The sequence below is a fragment of the Felis catus genome, chromosome B1 (genome assembly GCF_018350175.1).
Source record: "Felis catus isolate Fca126 chromosome B1, F.catus_Fca126_mat1.0, whole genome shotgun sequence".
Lineage (NCBI taxonomy): Eukaryota > Metazoa > Chordata > Mammalia > Carnivora > Felidae > Felis > Felis catus.
Window position 1 is genome coordinate 203413437 of NC_058371.1, and position 13479 is coordinate 203426915.

At 61.8% G+C, this 13479-nt stretch overlaps 1 protein-coding gene across 6 annotated transcripts in view; it reads right to left on the reverse strand.

Moving 5' to 3' along the window:
- Positions 1-852: 852 nt before the first annotated feature.
- Positions 853-13479, reverse strand: part of SH3BP2 (SH3 domain binding protein 2) — a 35537-nt gene continuing 22910 nt past the window's right edge. For 5 of the 6 annotated variants that reach the window (XM_023253521.2, XM_023253520.2, XM_023253522.2 and 2 more), the window contains 12 exons: positions 11333-11472; positions 10049-10151; positions 9214-9331; positions 8854-8924; positions 7622-7710; positions 7249-7317; positions 5077-5728; positions 3604-3715; positions 3309-3364; positions 2868-2949; positions 1678-1737; positions 853-1474 (listed from right to left, as the gene is read on the reverse strand). In XM_023253521.2, coding sequence (XP_023109289.1) covers positions 1337-1474; positions 1678-1737; positions 2868-2949; positions 3309-3364; positions 3604-3715; positions 5077-5728; positions 7249-7317; positions 7622-7710; positions 8854-8924; positions 9214-9331; positions 10049-10151; positions 11333-11468 — 1686 coding nt within the window. In that variant the 5' untranslated portion in view covers positions 11469-11472 and the 3' untranslated portion in view covers positions 853-1336. Of the gene's footprint in view, positions 1475-1677; positions 1738-2867; positions 2950-3308; positions 3365-3603; positions 3716-5076; positions 5729-7248; positions 7318-7621; positions 7711-8853; positions 8925-9213; positions 9332-10048; positions 10152-11332; positions 11473-13264; positions 13381-13479 lie in introns of those variants that run through there. The other variant, XM_023253519.2, reaches the window with a different exon arrangement.

The window sequence follows — 13479 nt, forward strand, 5'->3', positions numbered from 1 at the left end:
TCTCACATCCACAGAGGCCCCATCCCTCCCCCTCCTCCAGCAAGCCACCCCACCCCCAAAACATGCCCAGGGGCCCATGGAGGTCAATCCAAACAAAGATGATTAATCCTCGGCTGGTGGGCACAAGTGCTATCCTGGGTTTGGATCTCACACAGCAAACTTCTTTCCCCACATAAGGTGCAGAGAGGATCTGATGACCCTGGGGTCCCTCCCTGCCAGCCCAGACCCTAAATGGAGTCTGTTTGCACACACACACAAATCCAGCCTGGATGGCTGTTGCCAGGGAGAGCACCTGCTGGAATTCTGTAGTAGGAAAGGAGGGGGCGGTGAGGGCTGGACTTGAATGGGGTGTTGCCCAGGGGACTCAGCATCTGGGGACCACCCTCCCCACCCACTCAGCCTACACAGGACCCACTCTTCCCACCCCTCTGTAGCCATCACTTCCTCCAAGAAGTCTTCCTGGAGACCTCAGTGCGGTTCTAGCTCCCCACCCAGGCACACCCCAATGCTCTGGCCAGTGTGTGCTCAGCTGTCTCCCAGTAACCATCTGTTAATCCGGCAAATGACCCAACCATACATATGGGGACCTTTTAGCTCTGTAGTCCCATTGCCTTGCCCCTGACCTGTGGCACTTCAGAGTACAGGCTCTGAGTCCAGAGTGCCCAAGGTCAAATCCTGTTCTGTTACCAGCTATGCACCCTGAGCAAGTCATTTAGGGACCTCTGCCCCGGAAGACAAGAACTTCTTAGGCTTCCTGTAAGCTGGGCTGCTGCAGCCAGCCGCTTGGATGTGGGTGTGGGTACTTGGTAAGGCTGGTCACCCTCTCTCCCAATGAAACCCCAGCCACGGACAGAAAGGTCATCTGTGCTTTATTGTACATCAATGGCCCATCCTGGAGCCTGTGTCTTAGCGTTCCTGGGGGTGTCGGTCCTGGGGGGCCAGCCCCTGCCCTAACCCCAAATGCCCCAGCCCTGCCCAGCTCCCAACCCAGTGCCGGGTTAGTGTGCTGGGCAAGTGGGGAGGGGTGGACGTGACCAGAATTCTTGTCCACAAAGCCCAAGCGGGGCTCGTTCCTGGGACCCTGGGCTCCTGGAAGGTTGGACAGGGTGGTCTGCGTGGGACAGGAGAGCCCCCCGATCCTCTGGAGACCAGAGCCTGGCCTAGCCCCAGGGACCCAGCCTGCTGAGTGGGGCCTGGCCGTGCAGATTCTACAAGGCCCTGGATCAGAGCATGGCGCTCACTCCAGATCATGCTCTCATGCGAGCCCATCCCGTCTGCATGGCCCGGGGTCACAGCCCCAGTGGTCGTCTCTGCCCAGAAGCATGTATGACGGGCGTCACCTGGGCCTTGTGTAGCCGTAGGGGCGCTGCAGTCGCAGGCTCTGGTGGCTGGGCAGCACGTGGGTGTGGTAATGCTCCACCAGGCTGCCCACGCTCACAAACAGCACCTCGCCCTCCAGGTAAAACCTAGAGTCCTGGGAAGGGGAAGGAGTGGCAGGGTCAGGGGGAGGTCTCCTGCAAAGTGCAGTGGACAGCAGCAAGGATGACAGTCAGGCCTGCTCCCGGCTGCCCTGTGTCACCTCTGTGCCTGCCACACACACACACACACACCCGCCGTCCCACCCAGGCCAGGGTTTCCCTTTCAGCCAGGGCCCGGGTGAGGGGTCAGCCTGCCCACCTTCTCAAAGATGCGGTAGTTCCTCACTTTGTTGGAGCTTTCATCCCACACGACCAGAACCTGCAGGGAGAGAAGCCCCAGCCTCAGGAGATGGACCGCAGAGACGGAGGAGTGGACAGAGGCATCATGCCTGGGTCCTACGGCACTTACAGTGACCTAGGGAGGGGTCACTCTGCACATGAACAGCAGGGCTGATATGGGCAGCCATGTGCCCCAGGGCTCCCGCCCAATAGCCTCCAATGAGACATAAGTAATAGCAGCAGGTGCCTGGCTACTCTACGACCATGTCTGACGTACATGGGAACACTGAGGGGCTCCAGACTGGCTCAGCTGGAAGAGCGTGCAACTCTTGATCTTGGGGTTGTGAGCTCAAGCCTCAGGTTGGGGGCAGAGCTTACTTGCGGAGGAGGAAGGGGAGGGGGAAGGGAGGGGGAAGGGAGGGGAGGGGAGGGGAGGGGAGGGGAGGGGAGGGCAGGGGAGGAGAGGGGAGGGGAGGGAGAAGAAAAAAAGGACAAGAAAACTGAGGCTCAGTGAGGTCACAACATTCACCCCAGAGGAGCAGAGGCAGAACCAGCACTCTCTCTCCCTATTCCCACTGCCCCAAGCAGCCTCCCCTTCAGAGTGCATGAAAACCCCCAGCCCAGTGCCTGGGTGACTCCGTCAGTTAAGTGTCCAATTCTTGACTTAGGCTCAGGTCATGATCTTGCGGTTCATGAGATCAAGCCCCACATCAGGTTCTGGGCTGACAGTGAGGAGCCTGCTTGGGATTCTCTCTCTTCCCTCTCTCTCTGGCCCTTCTCTGTTCTGAGCATGTACACACACACTCTTTCTCAAAATAAGTAAACATTAAAAAAAAAAAAACAGCCGCATCAGAGTTCCAGGACCCCCAGCACTTCCCTCCCATTTCCTGCCTGTGCTGGGGGGCTGGGCCACTATCCCAGCTTGCAGACAGTATTCAGTTCCTGAGAATAGATGGGGGAGGGGCTGCCGGGCAGAGACCCCAACGACAGAACGAGCTGCGATGCGAAATAAGAGGCTGTGCAGGGAAGCGATGTATATACTATAAAGCACAATGCGTGCCATCAGCCCAAGTGTGTGCAGAACCAGACGAACCCCCCCACAAGGCAGCAGTCCCCAGGGCGCCTTCACTCAGCAGGGTGACTGTTGGGGCACCCTCCCTGGGCACCTACCTTCCCTGACTTGGTGGAGGAATCCCGGATGCAGTAGAGTCCATCCTGGGGCTCTCCCTGGGGGCTTGTGGCTTTGAACAGCCTAAAATAACACAGCTGCATCAACAAACCATCCTCAGACAGCCAACCCTCTCAGGGACCCTCCAGCCTCACTCCTCAGTGTAGGTTTTTGTCTCCTCACTATTCTGCAGCACGTGGTCTGAGAGCAACCGGTGTGGTGAGGCCGGCCTGTGCGGGGCTTGGGGCCCTGCCCAGGGTGATGGGCAGCACTGGGACTGGGCTGATGGCATCCGCTGTTTTGCTGGCTTCCCCAATCTGCTCAGGGCCATGCACCTGTGCTAGCCACTGTCCAACACCAAAGCAGGTGACGGGGGACAGAAAGCCAGGGGACCTCACATGTGCAAAAACAGGGATTCGGAGAAAGAAGGGCTTCGTGCTGACCTTTCCACTTCGTAGGATTCCGTGGTATTGATAAAGACAGAGCTGGGCAGGGGCACCTGGAGAGAGGCCAATGGCGGTCAGGGTCAGGGTCTGCACCAGCCCTCTCCCCCCTCCCCCCACCCCGTGGGCTGCCAGCCTGTGCCCAGATCTGGGGCTGTGCACACGCTTACGCTCCCGACAACTCCAGCGTCCTAGGGGCTTGTCACTGGAGGGGCCAGTGAGGGGCCACCCCGGCCTGCAGCCCGCCCACTGCCACCTGCCCAGTGCCAGGATCCAGAGCTCTCCATTGCCTCACCTTCTCATAGTCATCGTCAGAACCCTCTGCACTCGTGTCCTCAGGCTTCGAGAGTCGTCGGGGCTTCTCGAAGGAGAAGTTCCGGAAACTCTGCCCATCAGGGGGTGACCGCCTTGAAGGGGAAAAGCAGAGAAAGGGACATCACTGTCACACCCCTGCACACCACCCCCACACACCCTAGGCCTCCACCAGAAAGCTCTGAAACAGGCCTCTGTTGGCTGCCCTTGGGTGACGGCTGCCAATGCCACTGGCAAGAGGGGTCCTAAGGGCCTGAACTCTGGTGTCAGGGGTCACATGACAGACGAGTACTCTGGGCGCTGTGGGAGAAGGCCCTGGGCTGGGGGTCTCAGCCCAGCTCTGCTGCTAACCAGCTTGTGACCTTGGCCAAGTCACGCCCCTCCCAAAGCCACAGAGAGTGGATGCATGTGAATGGATGGGAGTCCACAAACACGTCCCACACACGCAGCCAGGTGGTCCGAAGCCTCTACGGTTTCAAGGAGGATTAAAGGAGACCACACGGGGCCGGTCTGCTGGGCCGTGGGCAGTCGGCCCTGGCACACCCAACCCTGTAGCATTTGGCAAACTGACCCAGTCTGCACCATCATGGTCCCTTGTCACATAGTTCTATGAACTATGTTCTATAGTTCTAGCTCTAGAACTATCACCTGGCAAGAGGGTCCTCCCAGGCACCCTCCCACAGCAGCAGAGCTAACAGAGCCCTAGGGAGGAGAGAGCCAGAGCCAAAGGGGTTCCAGGAGCACTGGGTCAGCACGCTCACTCAAGGCTCGCCCCATGGCTCCCAGAGCCTTCACTGTTTAGGGCCCCAGACATCTCTGGCCACAGGCTGTGGTATGAATGACACTGTGGGAGCAGGGGACACCAGTCTCCTGACGCAGCCCAGCAATAAAGAAGACAGTGTTCCACGCAGACCTCAGGGTGAGTCACCAACATACTCCACATTCTGGCAAGTTCCCAGTCAGGAAGAGCACAAAGGCAGCCTTGGTGGCTCCAAAGCCCCAGGCAGGGCTGGGAAGGACAGCTGTGGACCAGCGAGGCCTGTGCAGGCTCGCTGGCCCCAAGAGGCTCATAGCCCCAGCTCCCACCCCTACCGTCTATCCCAGAGCAGGCAGCCCTGCAGGCCTCTCCCTTGACCCTCGCAGGGTCCTCGGGTTGCCCAGCACGGACTCTGGGAGGCCGGTTTCCCCCAAGACCCAACTTGCCCACTGCTCCCCAGGCAGCCACAGGCTCCAGGCCCAGCACCCACTAGGCTGGACATTCTTCCGGGGCCAGTGCAGGGGAGGTTGCTCAGCCTAGCCAGGCTGGGGCTGTCCAGGAGCCTTCCCGCTCCTATGCTAGGGCTGCCGGCTACCCCTCATGGACAGAGAGGGCCAGAGACGAGGAGGCCAGGGCACCAGCAGGAGAACCCATCGGGTTGGGGAGGGACCCAGGGGCCCCAGTGCCAAGTAAACTCACTGGAGGTGGGGGAGGGGTGGCTTCTCTGGCCTGGGCAGGACGGGGGGCCGGACTGTGGCCTCGGGCATGGGCAGCTTCAGTACAGGAGGCCTGGGGGCCACAGGGGGTACAAAGAGTCCAGGCCTGGCTGCCTCCCTTGGGGGGGCCTCTTCAGTCATCAAGAACTTGGGCTTGTTGGCCGGCACCGGCGGGGGCTCGGGTGTGGGTGGCCCCCGAGGGGACAGATGGAAGGACTTGAGCTTGTCACAGTTCCTGGAGGTGGCAGTGGCCACGCCAGCAGAGCTGGAGGCAGAGCCAGCCCCATGGCCAGGAACCCGGGGCTCTGGGCTGGGGCTGGGGCTCTCCCGGAAGCAAGGGGGTTTCCGGAGGTTGGGCATGGTTGGCAGGTTGCCCAGTGGGGGGTCGCTCATCCTCCGGGAGGCCGTGGGCACTCTGAGGCCAGGCTCGGGCCGCCTTGGGCCCAGCACGTCCCTCTTGGAGTCCTCGGGAGCCAGGCTTGCATCGGGGAGGCCACGCTTCGGGGGCGGGGGTGGCAGCAGAGGGCTCGGGCCCTTGGAGGCAAAGGAGTGAGCACGGGGCATGTCGGAGAAGACTGGCTTCCTGGGTGTGGGCACAGGAGGCGGGGGGTAGGCCGGCGGGTGGGTCAAAGTGTCTGCAGAGCAATGAGACCAGTCAGTGAGCAAGCATGACCTGCTTGAGGCTGGGCCAACACCACCAACCCGCACCACCTGGCCTGCCTCACGCACCCCCCCAGAAGTAGCCCACACAAGCTTCCAGAAGCCTAGATGTCATATCAGGAGCCATCAGGTTCCCAGAAGCAGAGGTAGAGAGAAGAGGCAAGGCGGACTCCTAGGCCCTGACCTCAGCCAGAGATGGCTATAACTCCCACCAACAGAGGTGAGAAGGATGGACAGAAGCAGGGGTGGAAGGCGAGGGTTACGTGTGCTCGTGCTACAAGACACATTGTGGGCATCAGGGCACAGGTCTGGGGTTCAGAGGAGAGGTGCTGGATGGAGATGCCAGTGTGACACGGCTGTCCCGGCAGCCTAAGACTGGAGGGAAAGGAGCGAGCCGGGCCTGAGTCCCAGGGTGGCCAGGGTTGTGCGGATGGGCATCAGGGGGCTGGTACAAGGCTGAGTGAGGCGGGAGGGGCCTGGAGCACAAGGCACCTGGTGCTGAGCAAGGCGGCTGAGAAGCAGGGGGGACGGCAGCAGGCCGGGTAGAGCTCCACTCACGGGTGCCGAGGGCTGCGTCGGGGGATGGGGAGGTCGCTGGAACCATATTAAGACCCGTTTTGGGGACGGGGAGGTAAAGCCTGCTTGTAGGGGGCACTCAGAAGGGAGTGTGCAGGCAGGTGCGCAGGAGCGTTGGCCCTGGAGGTGCACGGCTAGGAGCAAAGCGAGGCCCAGCGTGCTCACCTCCAGCCACGTGTGGCCACAGTTCAGGGAGGGGCAGAGGGACACAGGATGGAGCTGTGGGCTCTGTGCTGGGAGGAGAGCTGGCACATGGTTGGGAGGCCCTGGTGGTGGCCTCAGAGGGAGGGGCCAGTAGGAGGCAAGGGGCTGGACCTGCTTCACCTGAGAGGGACTCGGGGTTGAGGTGGGCAGAAGACAAGGTCGTTGGAGGAGAGGAGGCAGACACACAGGGAGGCCGCGGGTTAGGGGGTTTGTCCCAAGTCCCCAGGACAGTGGAAAGGATAGTGAGTGATGGGCACAGCCCTCTCCTGCTGACCCTATGCTTTGCTGTAGCGTATACGTGTGATGCCCAGTACAAGCCTGTCTCCCTTGCCAGGGAGGTTGGGTGGGAGTGGGTTGGTAAGCGACAGGCTAGCCTGGAGGTGCTACAGATGGCCATCGGCCACAGGAGTAGGCCCTACCCTGGCCCCACCCACTCCTCAGTGTCCCTCCTTCCCCCCCTCTCGGCCCCCAGGACCACCCCAGCCCAGCATCACAAGTGTGGGCCCCCACCTCACTTATTTGTAAATCCTCCCCCTCCATCCCAGGCTTACTGCAGAGGCTGGAGGGTCAGGTGAGCAGAGCCAGCCAGAGTGCACACAACAGGGAAACGGAGGCCACCCAGAGCAGGATTCTGGCCAGCACTCCCAGCCCAGGAAGGGCTCTGCTCTAGGCCCCAGCCCCGTGAGCGCCCCAGGCTCACAGGTCGCCCACCTACCTTCGGGCTCCACGGGCTCAGGGGAGTCCGGCTCCATGTATGAGTCGTCCTCGTCCTCATGCTCATAGTCTGTGAGGCAGACAGAGGGTCAGACCTAGGGCAGCCCAGGCCCAGCCGCACCCAGGGTTGGGTGGCAGGGCAGGTGCCCTCAGAACACTGGCAGCCAAGAGTCAGGGAGGCACTGGGCAAAGACCAGGTGGGCCGGGTGTGAACCCAGGACCCAGGCTGCCTGGGGAAGACAAACGGACAGATCAAGGACAGCCAGATATGTTTCCCCTCCTTGGTGGCAGCCAGAGAGGAGGGACTGATCCTGTCACTGCCGCAGCCAGGTGCCGAGAGGTGGTGGGGCAGGGGCTGCAGAGACAGGCCTCACCTTCATTGTCTGTGGGGTATGGAGAGAGGCTGATGTCCACAGGCCGCTCGACTGCACCGTAGAAGCTGTCTGTGTCTGAGCTGGAGTCACTGAAGCGGCGGGGGGGGGGGGGGGGGGGGGGGGAGTGAGCACTGTGCAGGGGGGGAGTCCTTTGCACCCACACGTATGGATACATATGCACAGAGACACACACAGAGGAGGACATGAGCACAAACGTGACACAGACACACACAGACATATACAGAGCTGGACCCACAGACAAACACAAAACAAGAAAAGACATAGGGGGTGCCTGGGGGGCTCAGTTGGTTGAGCATCTGACTTCAGCTCACGTTCATGAGTTCAAGCCCCGCATCAGGCTCTGTGCTGACAGCTCAGAGCCTGGAGCCTGCTTCAGATTCTGTGTCTCCCTCGCTCTCTACTCCTCCCCCACTCATGCTTGGTCTGTCTCTCTCTCTCTCTCTCTCTCTCTCTCTCTCTCTCTCTCTCTCTCCCCCTCAAAAATGAATAAACTTAAAAAAGAAAAGACCCACACAAGGTGATAAAAACAGACACAGGGACTGGAGGCTGTGGTGCCTCCCCTGACCGACCAGACAGGGCCAGGCCTCAGGGCCAGCCCCACATCCCACTGCCCACCTCTGGGTCTCCAGTCAGCTCTGAGCTGAGCCTGCTATAAGGCTCAGGGCCAGGAGCTCTGGGGGCAGGCAGGCACCTGTGGGATGGCCTCAGGTGTGCCCAGCCTTCTCTGGGCCTTAGTTTCCTCAGCTCTGAAAGGACAGGATGGTTTTTGTTCTTGCCCAAAGGGCCCCTGCTGCCTGCTGGGCCACCTCACGGTGAGGTCACCGAGACCCGGATGGACTGAGCCAGTGCCCTGGGGGACTCACTCTGGTCTCAGTCTCAACGCGCCAGGGTGAGCGTCAGGGGACTGGGAAGTTGAAGCTCTGAGCTACAAGTGCTGGGCCTCCGGGCCCCTGAACAGAAACCACCAATGAGTGTGCACACATGCACTTATACACTCCGGGACACACATGCGCACACACACACACACACACACACACACACACACACACACACATACACGTACACACACACACACAGCCTGGCTGGCACCCTCAGAAAACTCATCAAGAAGGCGATTCTGGGTCAGGCCCCCGGAAGCTGGGAGGTAGGCACACATGTCGACCCAGTGGCCCTGGCGACACCCTGCCCATGCCTCCCATGCCCAGGCCCACCTGGCGTCTGTGGGCAAGTCCTTCTTCTCGTGGAAGTGGCCGATCTCCCTGCGCAGCAAGGCCATCCAGCCCTGTGGATCAGTCCGGGTTGTGGTGAGCACAGTGCTGTCCAGGGCCTGCCCCTCCCTCATGCTGCCTGCCCTCACGGCCCTGGCTGGCAGCCTTCCTGGGGCTCTGGCCTCCCCTCAGCCCATTCAGGGCTCTTCCTGACACAGCTTCCAAGAGCATGGTGCCGGACCAGGCCACGGACGCAAGGAGGAGGACTGAGGAACACCACCTGCCCGGCACCTTGCCCCGCCACGTCCCCTCAGGGCCAGGATGGTATCCCTGCCAGCTCCCTGCCCCTAGAGGCAGCCTCACCTTGCGCTCATCCTCAGAGGAGGCGGAGAAGAACCAGGTGCGGTGCTTCTTGCTGATGTGGACAATCTTGAAGGGGAAGACATTGTTGGACGTCGTCTCCTCAGCCGCCCGCATCACCCTGAGGGCACGGGGCCAGCGGTCAGCACCTGGGCAGGCCTCAGCACCCAGCACGCCCCCAAGGACACTGGCAGGTCTGGGCAGTCCCACCTTGCTCACTCTCCAGGCCAAAGGCCTAGATGCTTCAGGCAGAGGAAAGCACGTGGGCAGGGACAGGGATGGGCAGACATGGTTCTGGGGTCTGGGAGGTCATCCTGGGAGCAGCAGCATGTGGGGCTCCAAACCGAGGACACGTCACCCTCGCTGCCCACCTCAGCCCCACCTGGCCCCTGGCCTGCCTGCTGGGGGCCCTAACATGTCAGCCTCCGCCCTGCCCCCACTGCCACGGGGGAGCCCATGGGGCCAGGCACCTGGGGCAGGCGTGCCCATCTGCACCATCCCCTGAGGTCAGGGTGGTGTGTTTGGGAAAAGGAAACATCCCTCCCTGGGGGACCCCAGGGGAACCCCATCAGCAGGGAGGCGCTCACTGGGTGGACCCAGCCCATGGCATGTGTAAAGCAAGGAGCTGGCCCCAGCCCAGGAGGCCCTGAAGCCGGGGAGACCTGGGGGAGGTCGTGAGGAGGCCACATAGAGGCCAAGAGGGAGGAGAGAATGCTGGACGCGATCCAGGGTGGGTGGGGTGTGAGCCACCTCAGGAGAGCCCGAACTTTCCCTGGGTGGGAACCTGGGATTGGCCTGGCCAGGGCTCTGCTGGGGCCGGCGGGTAGCGGGCACTTACCGGTTATAGCCGTTCAGCGAGAAGGCACCCTGCGGGGAGGCGGACGTGCTGCTCTTGAAGTAGTAGACGCATCGCTTATGGATGATGACAAAGCGCAGGGGCCCTGAGGGCAGTGGGGCAAGGGCACAGGGTGAGCCCCGAGAGGCTGCCGGGCAGACCCCACTCTGGGGGCCACTCCCAGAGGCCCTGGGTGACCCGAGGCCAGGCCTCCTGCCTTTGAACCCCACTAAACGGAAGGGCCTGGAGTTGGGCTAGCATGCTGCCCCTCCCACGGAGTCCAAACGTAAACGATCCATGGGCATGCTGACCAGCCCGAGCGCCAAGGCAGGCCTGGCTGTTCCCAGGGCAGGGTTAGACTGTGACCAGAGAGGCTGGCTCAGAGAAGGGCAAAGCCAGGGCCAGAGGCCATGGCCACCTCTTTCCACCCTAGGAAGGCAGAGCGAGGGTAGGGGCAAAGAAGCCCGAAGAGCCACTGGTATGCAGCCAAACACCAGCCTAGACAGTTACAGTGAACCCCCACCCTCCACTGTCCTATTCCCAGACAGTCCCTCCCGGGCCTAGGGGCACATCAGTTACAGCCCCTCCTTGGAGGCTCCCTGTCCAAAGACCAGAGCAGACCAGCAGCCCAGCCTGCGGTACCTCCGTAAGGCAGCACGGTGCCTGGGAGTCCTTGGCAGAGGGCGCTGCTGGAACAAAGGCCTGGGCAGAAGGACAAACAAGGCCCTGATGCTCTTTGGCCTTCAATGTCTTAATGACTGGGCATCTCCCAGACCTGGGGGCTCCCACCATCTCCCAAAATGCTGTCCCAGGGACCAGAGCTTCAGCCTCACGCAACTCTGAAGGTCCAGCACCCAGCTGGGTCTTGGCACGTGAGTTCACTAAGGACCGAGTGACCAACCAACTCACTGAACACCCACTGGATAGCGCAAGGCCAGACCTACCAGGCCACCGAGGGCCCCCAGCCCCTGGCTGCAGACTGAAGCTGCCCTGGACCGATGGTCAGCGCTGTGCACCAAATGTCCATCCTATCTCCACTTAGCAGTAACACCCCGAATCCTCCCACGATCCTGGGGAGTGGGGAGGCTGACCTCAGCACCCCCAGGCAGCACCGGCCACCATGGAGGGATGGAAAACTCTGGAGAACCCACCATGGAAGGAGGCAGAGGCTCAGAGAGACAGGTCGCTTGCCCATGGAGGTCCACCAGGGCAGTGGGGCGGCAGGGCTGGGGCTCAGCCCTGTCCCCACATCCTCCCGTCATGCGCCCTACCACCCAGAGGACTCACATCTCAGCAACTGCAGCTGGGTGCCACCCTTCTTGTGCAGGTAGCCAGCCTTGGCCACGCCCCCGGGCATGGTTAGCAAGTTCTGGGCACCAATGGCCTTCATGGGGGCCGGCCAGTGCATCTCCTCGGCCGCCATGAAGCTGCAGTAAAAGGAGACAGGTCTCAGCCAGGGCTGGGGGACAGAAGACGGCAAAGCTGAGGGCATGCAGTGGGGGATACTGCCAAAATGCTGAAGACAGCGTGAAGGGTCAGCAAGGGGTGAGGAAACTCCTTTTGGAAAGCCCCAGGCTTCTTGGTGGGGCCCCAGGGAGAGAAAGAGCCAACTGGTCCACCTGGTTGGCCTCCGGTCTATTTGGCCACAAACCTGAGCCCCAAGGGCTCTGAGAACTGAGTGTGTTCCTTCACTGTCACTGGTTTACTCAGCACACGCCTACTGAATTCAAGGAAGGGGAGGGACCACCGTGAGTGAATTCAAACAACCACTGGCCCAAGGGCACCTGGGTGGCTCACTCGATTCAGGGTCCAACTCTTTGTCTCGCTCAGGTCATGAGCTCACGTTTCATGAGTTCAAGCCCCACGTTGGACTCTGTGCTGACAGCACGAAGCCTGCTCGGGATTCTCTCTCTTTTCCTCTCTCTCTGCCCCTCCCCTGCTCCTGCTCTGTCTCTCTCAAAATAAATAAAAATTAAAAAACAAAACCCACTGGCTTGGATAAATCAAGCCTTGGGCCATAACCACCCCAAATCTGAGTGCTACGTGAACCTACGATGGGGACCGCCACGGAGGGCTTCTAGCAGATGAGTAGGGTCACAGCCTAATGAAGTCAAAGAGGTACAGGGGCTGGGCCAGGCCCTGGTCACCCTCTCTACCATCTCTGACCCTTTAGCAGGGAAGGGGTGAGGGGCATGGCCCCCAGATGCCCCACCCTCCACTCCTGCCTGCCCTTCGCCAGCTTCAGTCCATCCCTTCCTTAAGGCCCTGAGCCCAGGAAGCAGGAAAACAGGTAGTCAAGAGTCCCCACTTCCCATCCTGGCTTGGCTTTCTGGGGGACCCCTAGGCCTCAGTTGCTGGAACGGTAGAATGGAAAGACAGAGTGGACACAGCCTGGCACACGGCACACCCTTATCGGCAGTGGCCGTGATGACCATCCAGTGGGCTGGCTGGTATCCACCCTGCCTCCCCATCAGCTGGGGCATCACTCAGGCAAGGACCACACAGCGCACAGTCACCAGGGGCAGGCTGACTGCCTCAGGGTTAACTCGGGCCCGCAGGACCGGACATTCCAAGTGCCAGCGTCAGCCCTCGCCCTTGTTCACCCCAGCTGCTCTCCCTGAAACATGCCAGGCTCCGGCCTCTGCCTGGAATGACTGACCAGTTCTCACATGAAGAACTCCTATTCATCCTTCAAGACCCAGGTTCTGAGTCCCCTCTTCTGTGAGCCACCTCATATTCGGGTCCCCCGCCACTGGTCCCTCTGAACAGCAACCCCACCGGGCACCGTTTTGCCTGTGCCTGCCTGAACCTGGTGCCGGGTCCCTCCTGGGGCCCCAGTGGAGTTGGACTGAACTGGGTGTGTGGTCAGTGTCCCAATGAGTCACTAGGGTTAGACCCAGAGGCCCCGTCCTCTGGGACTCCTGCCACTACAGCTCCCACTCCCAAACACACACACACAAAGAAAACCACTCTGCTGCTGGCAAACCAGCACCCTCCACCAAACGTCCGGGGCTGCTCCCCCGGCCTCTGCCTGGGTCACTCAGGCTGCCCCCCTCCGGCTCCATCTGCCCAAAACCAACCCCTCGGCCTGGGTCCCGCCAACAGCGGAGGAGGCTCCGAACAAAGGCACGTCCCCGGACCCCGCGACGCAGCCCCGCGCCCCGCCCAGCCGGCCCACGCCCGCCTTTGTTCCCGTAGGAAGCGCGGCTCGGTACTCACGGCGTCCACGCGGCGGCCCGCCGTCCTTGCGCGCAGCGACACGGCCCCGGGCCCGGCCCCGCGGCGCCCGCCTCCCGCCCGCCCCAGCCCCGCCGCCCGCGCCCCGCGCCCGCCATGCCGCGCCCCGCGCCCCGCCGCGCCCCCAGCCCGGGGCGGCCGCCGGGCTCCTCCCCTCGCGGGCGGGGCGGGCGCGGCAGGTGGGGACTCGGCGCTCT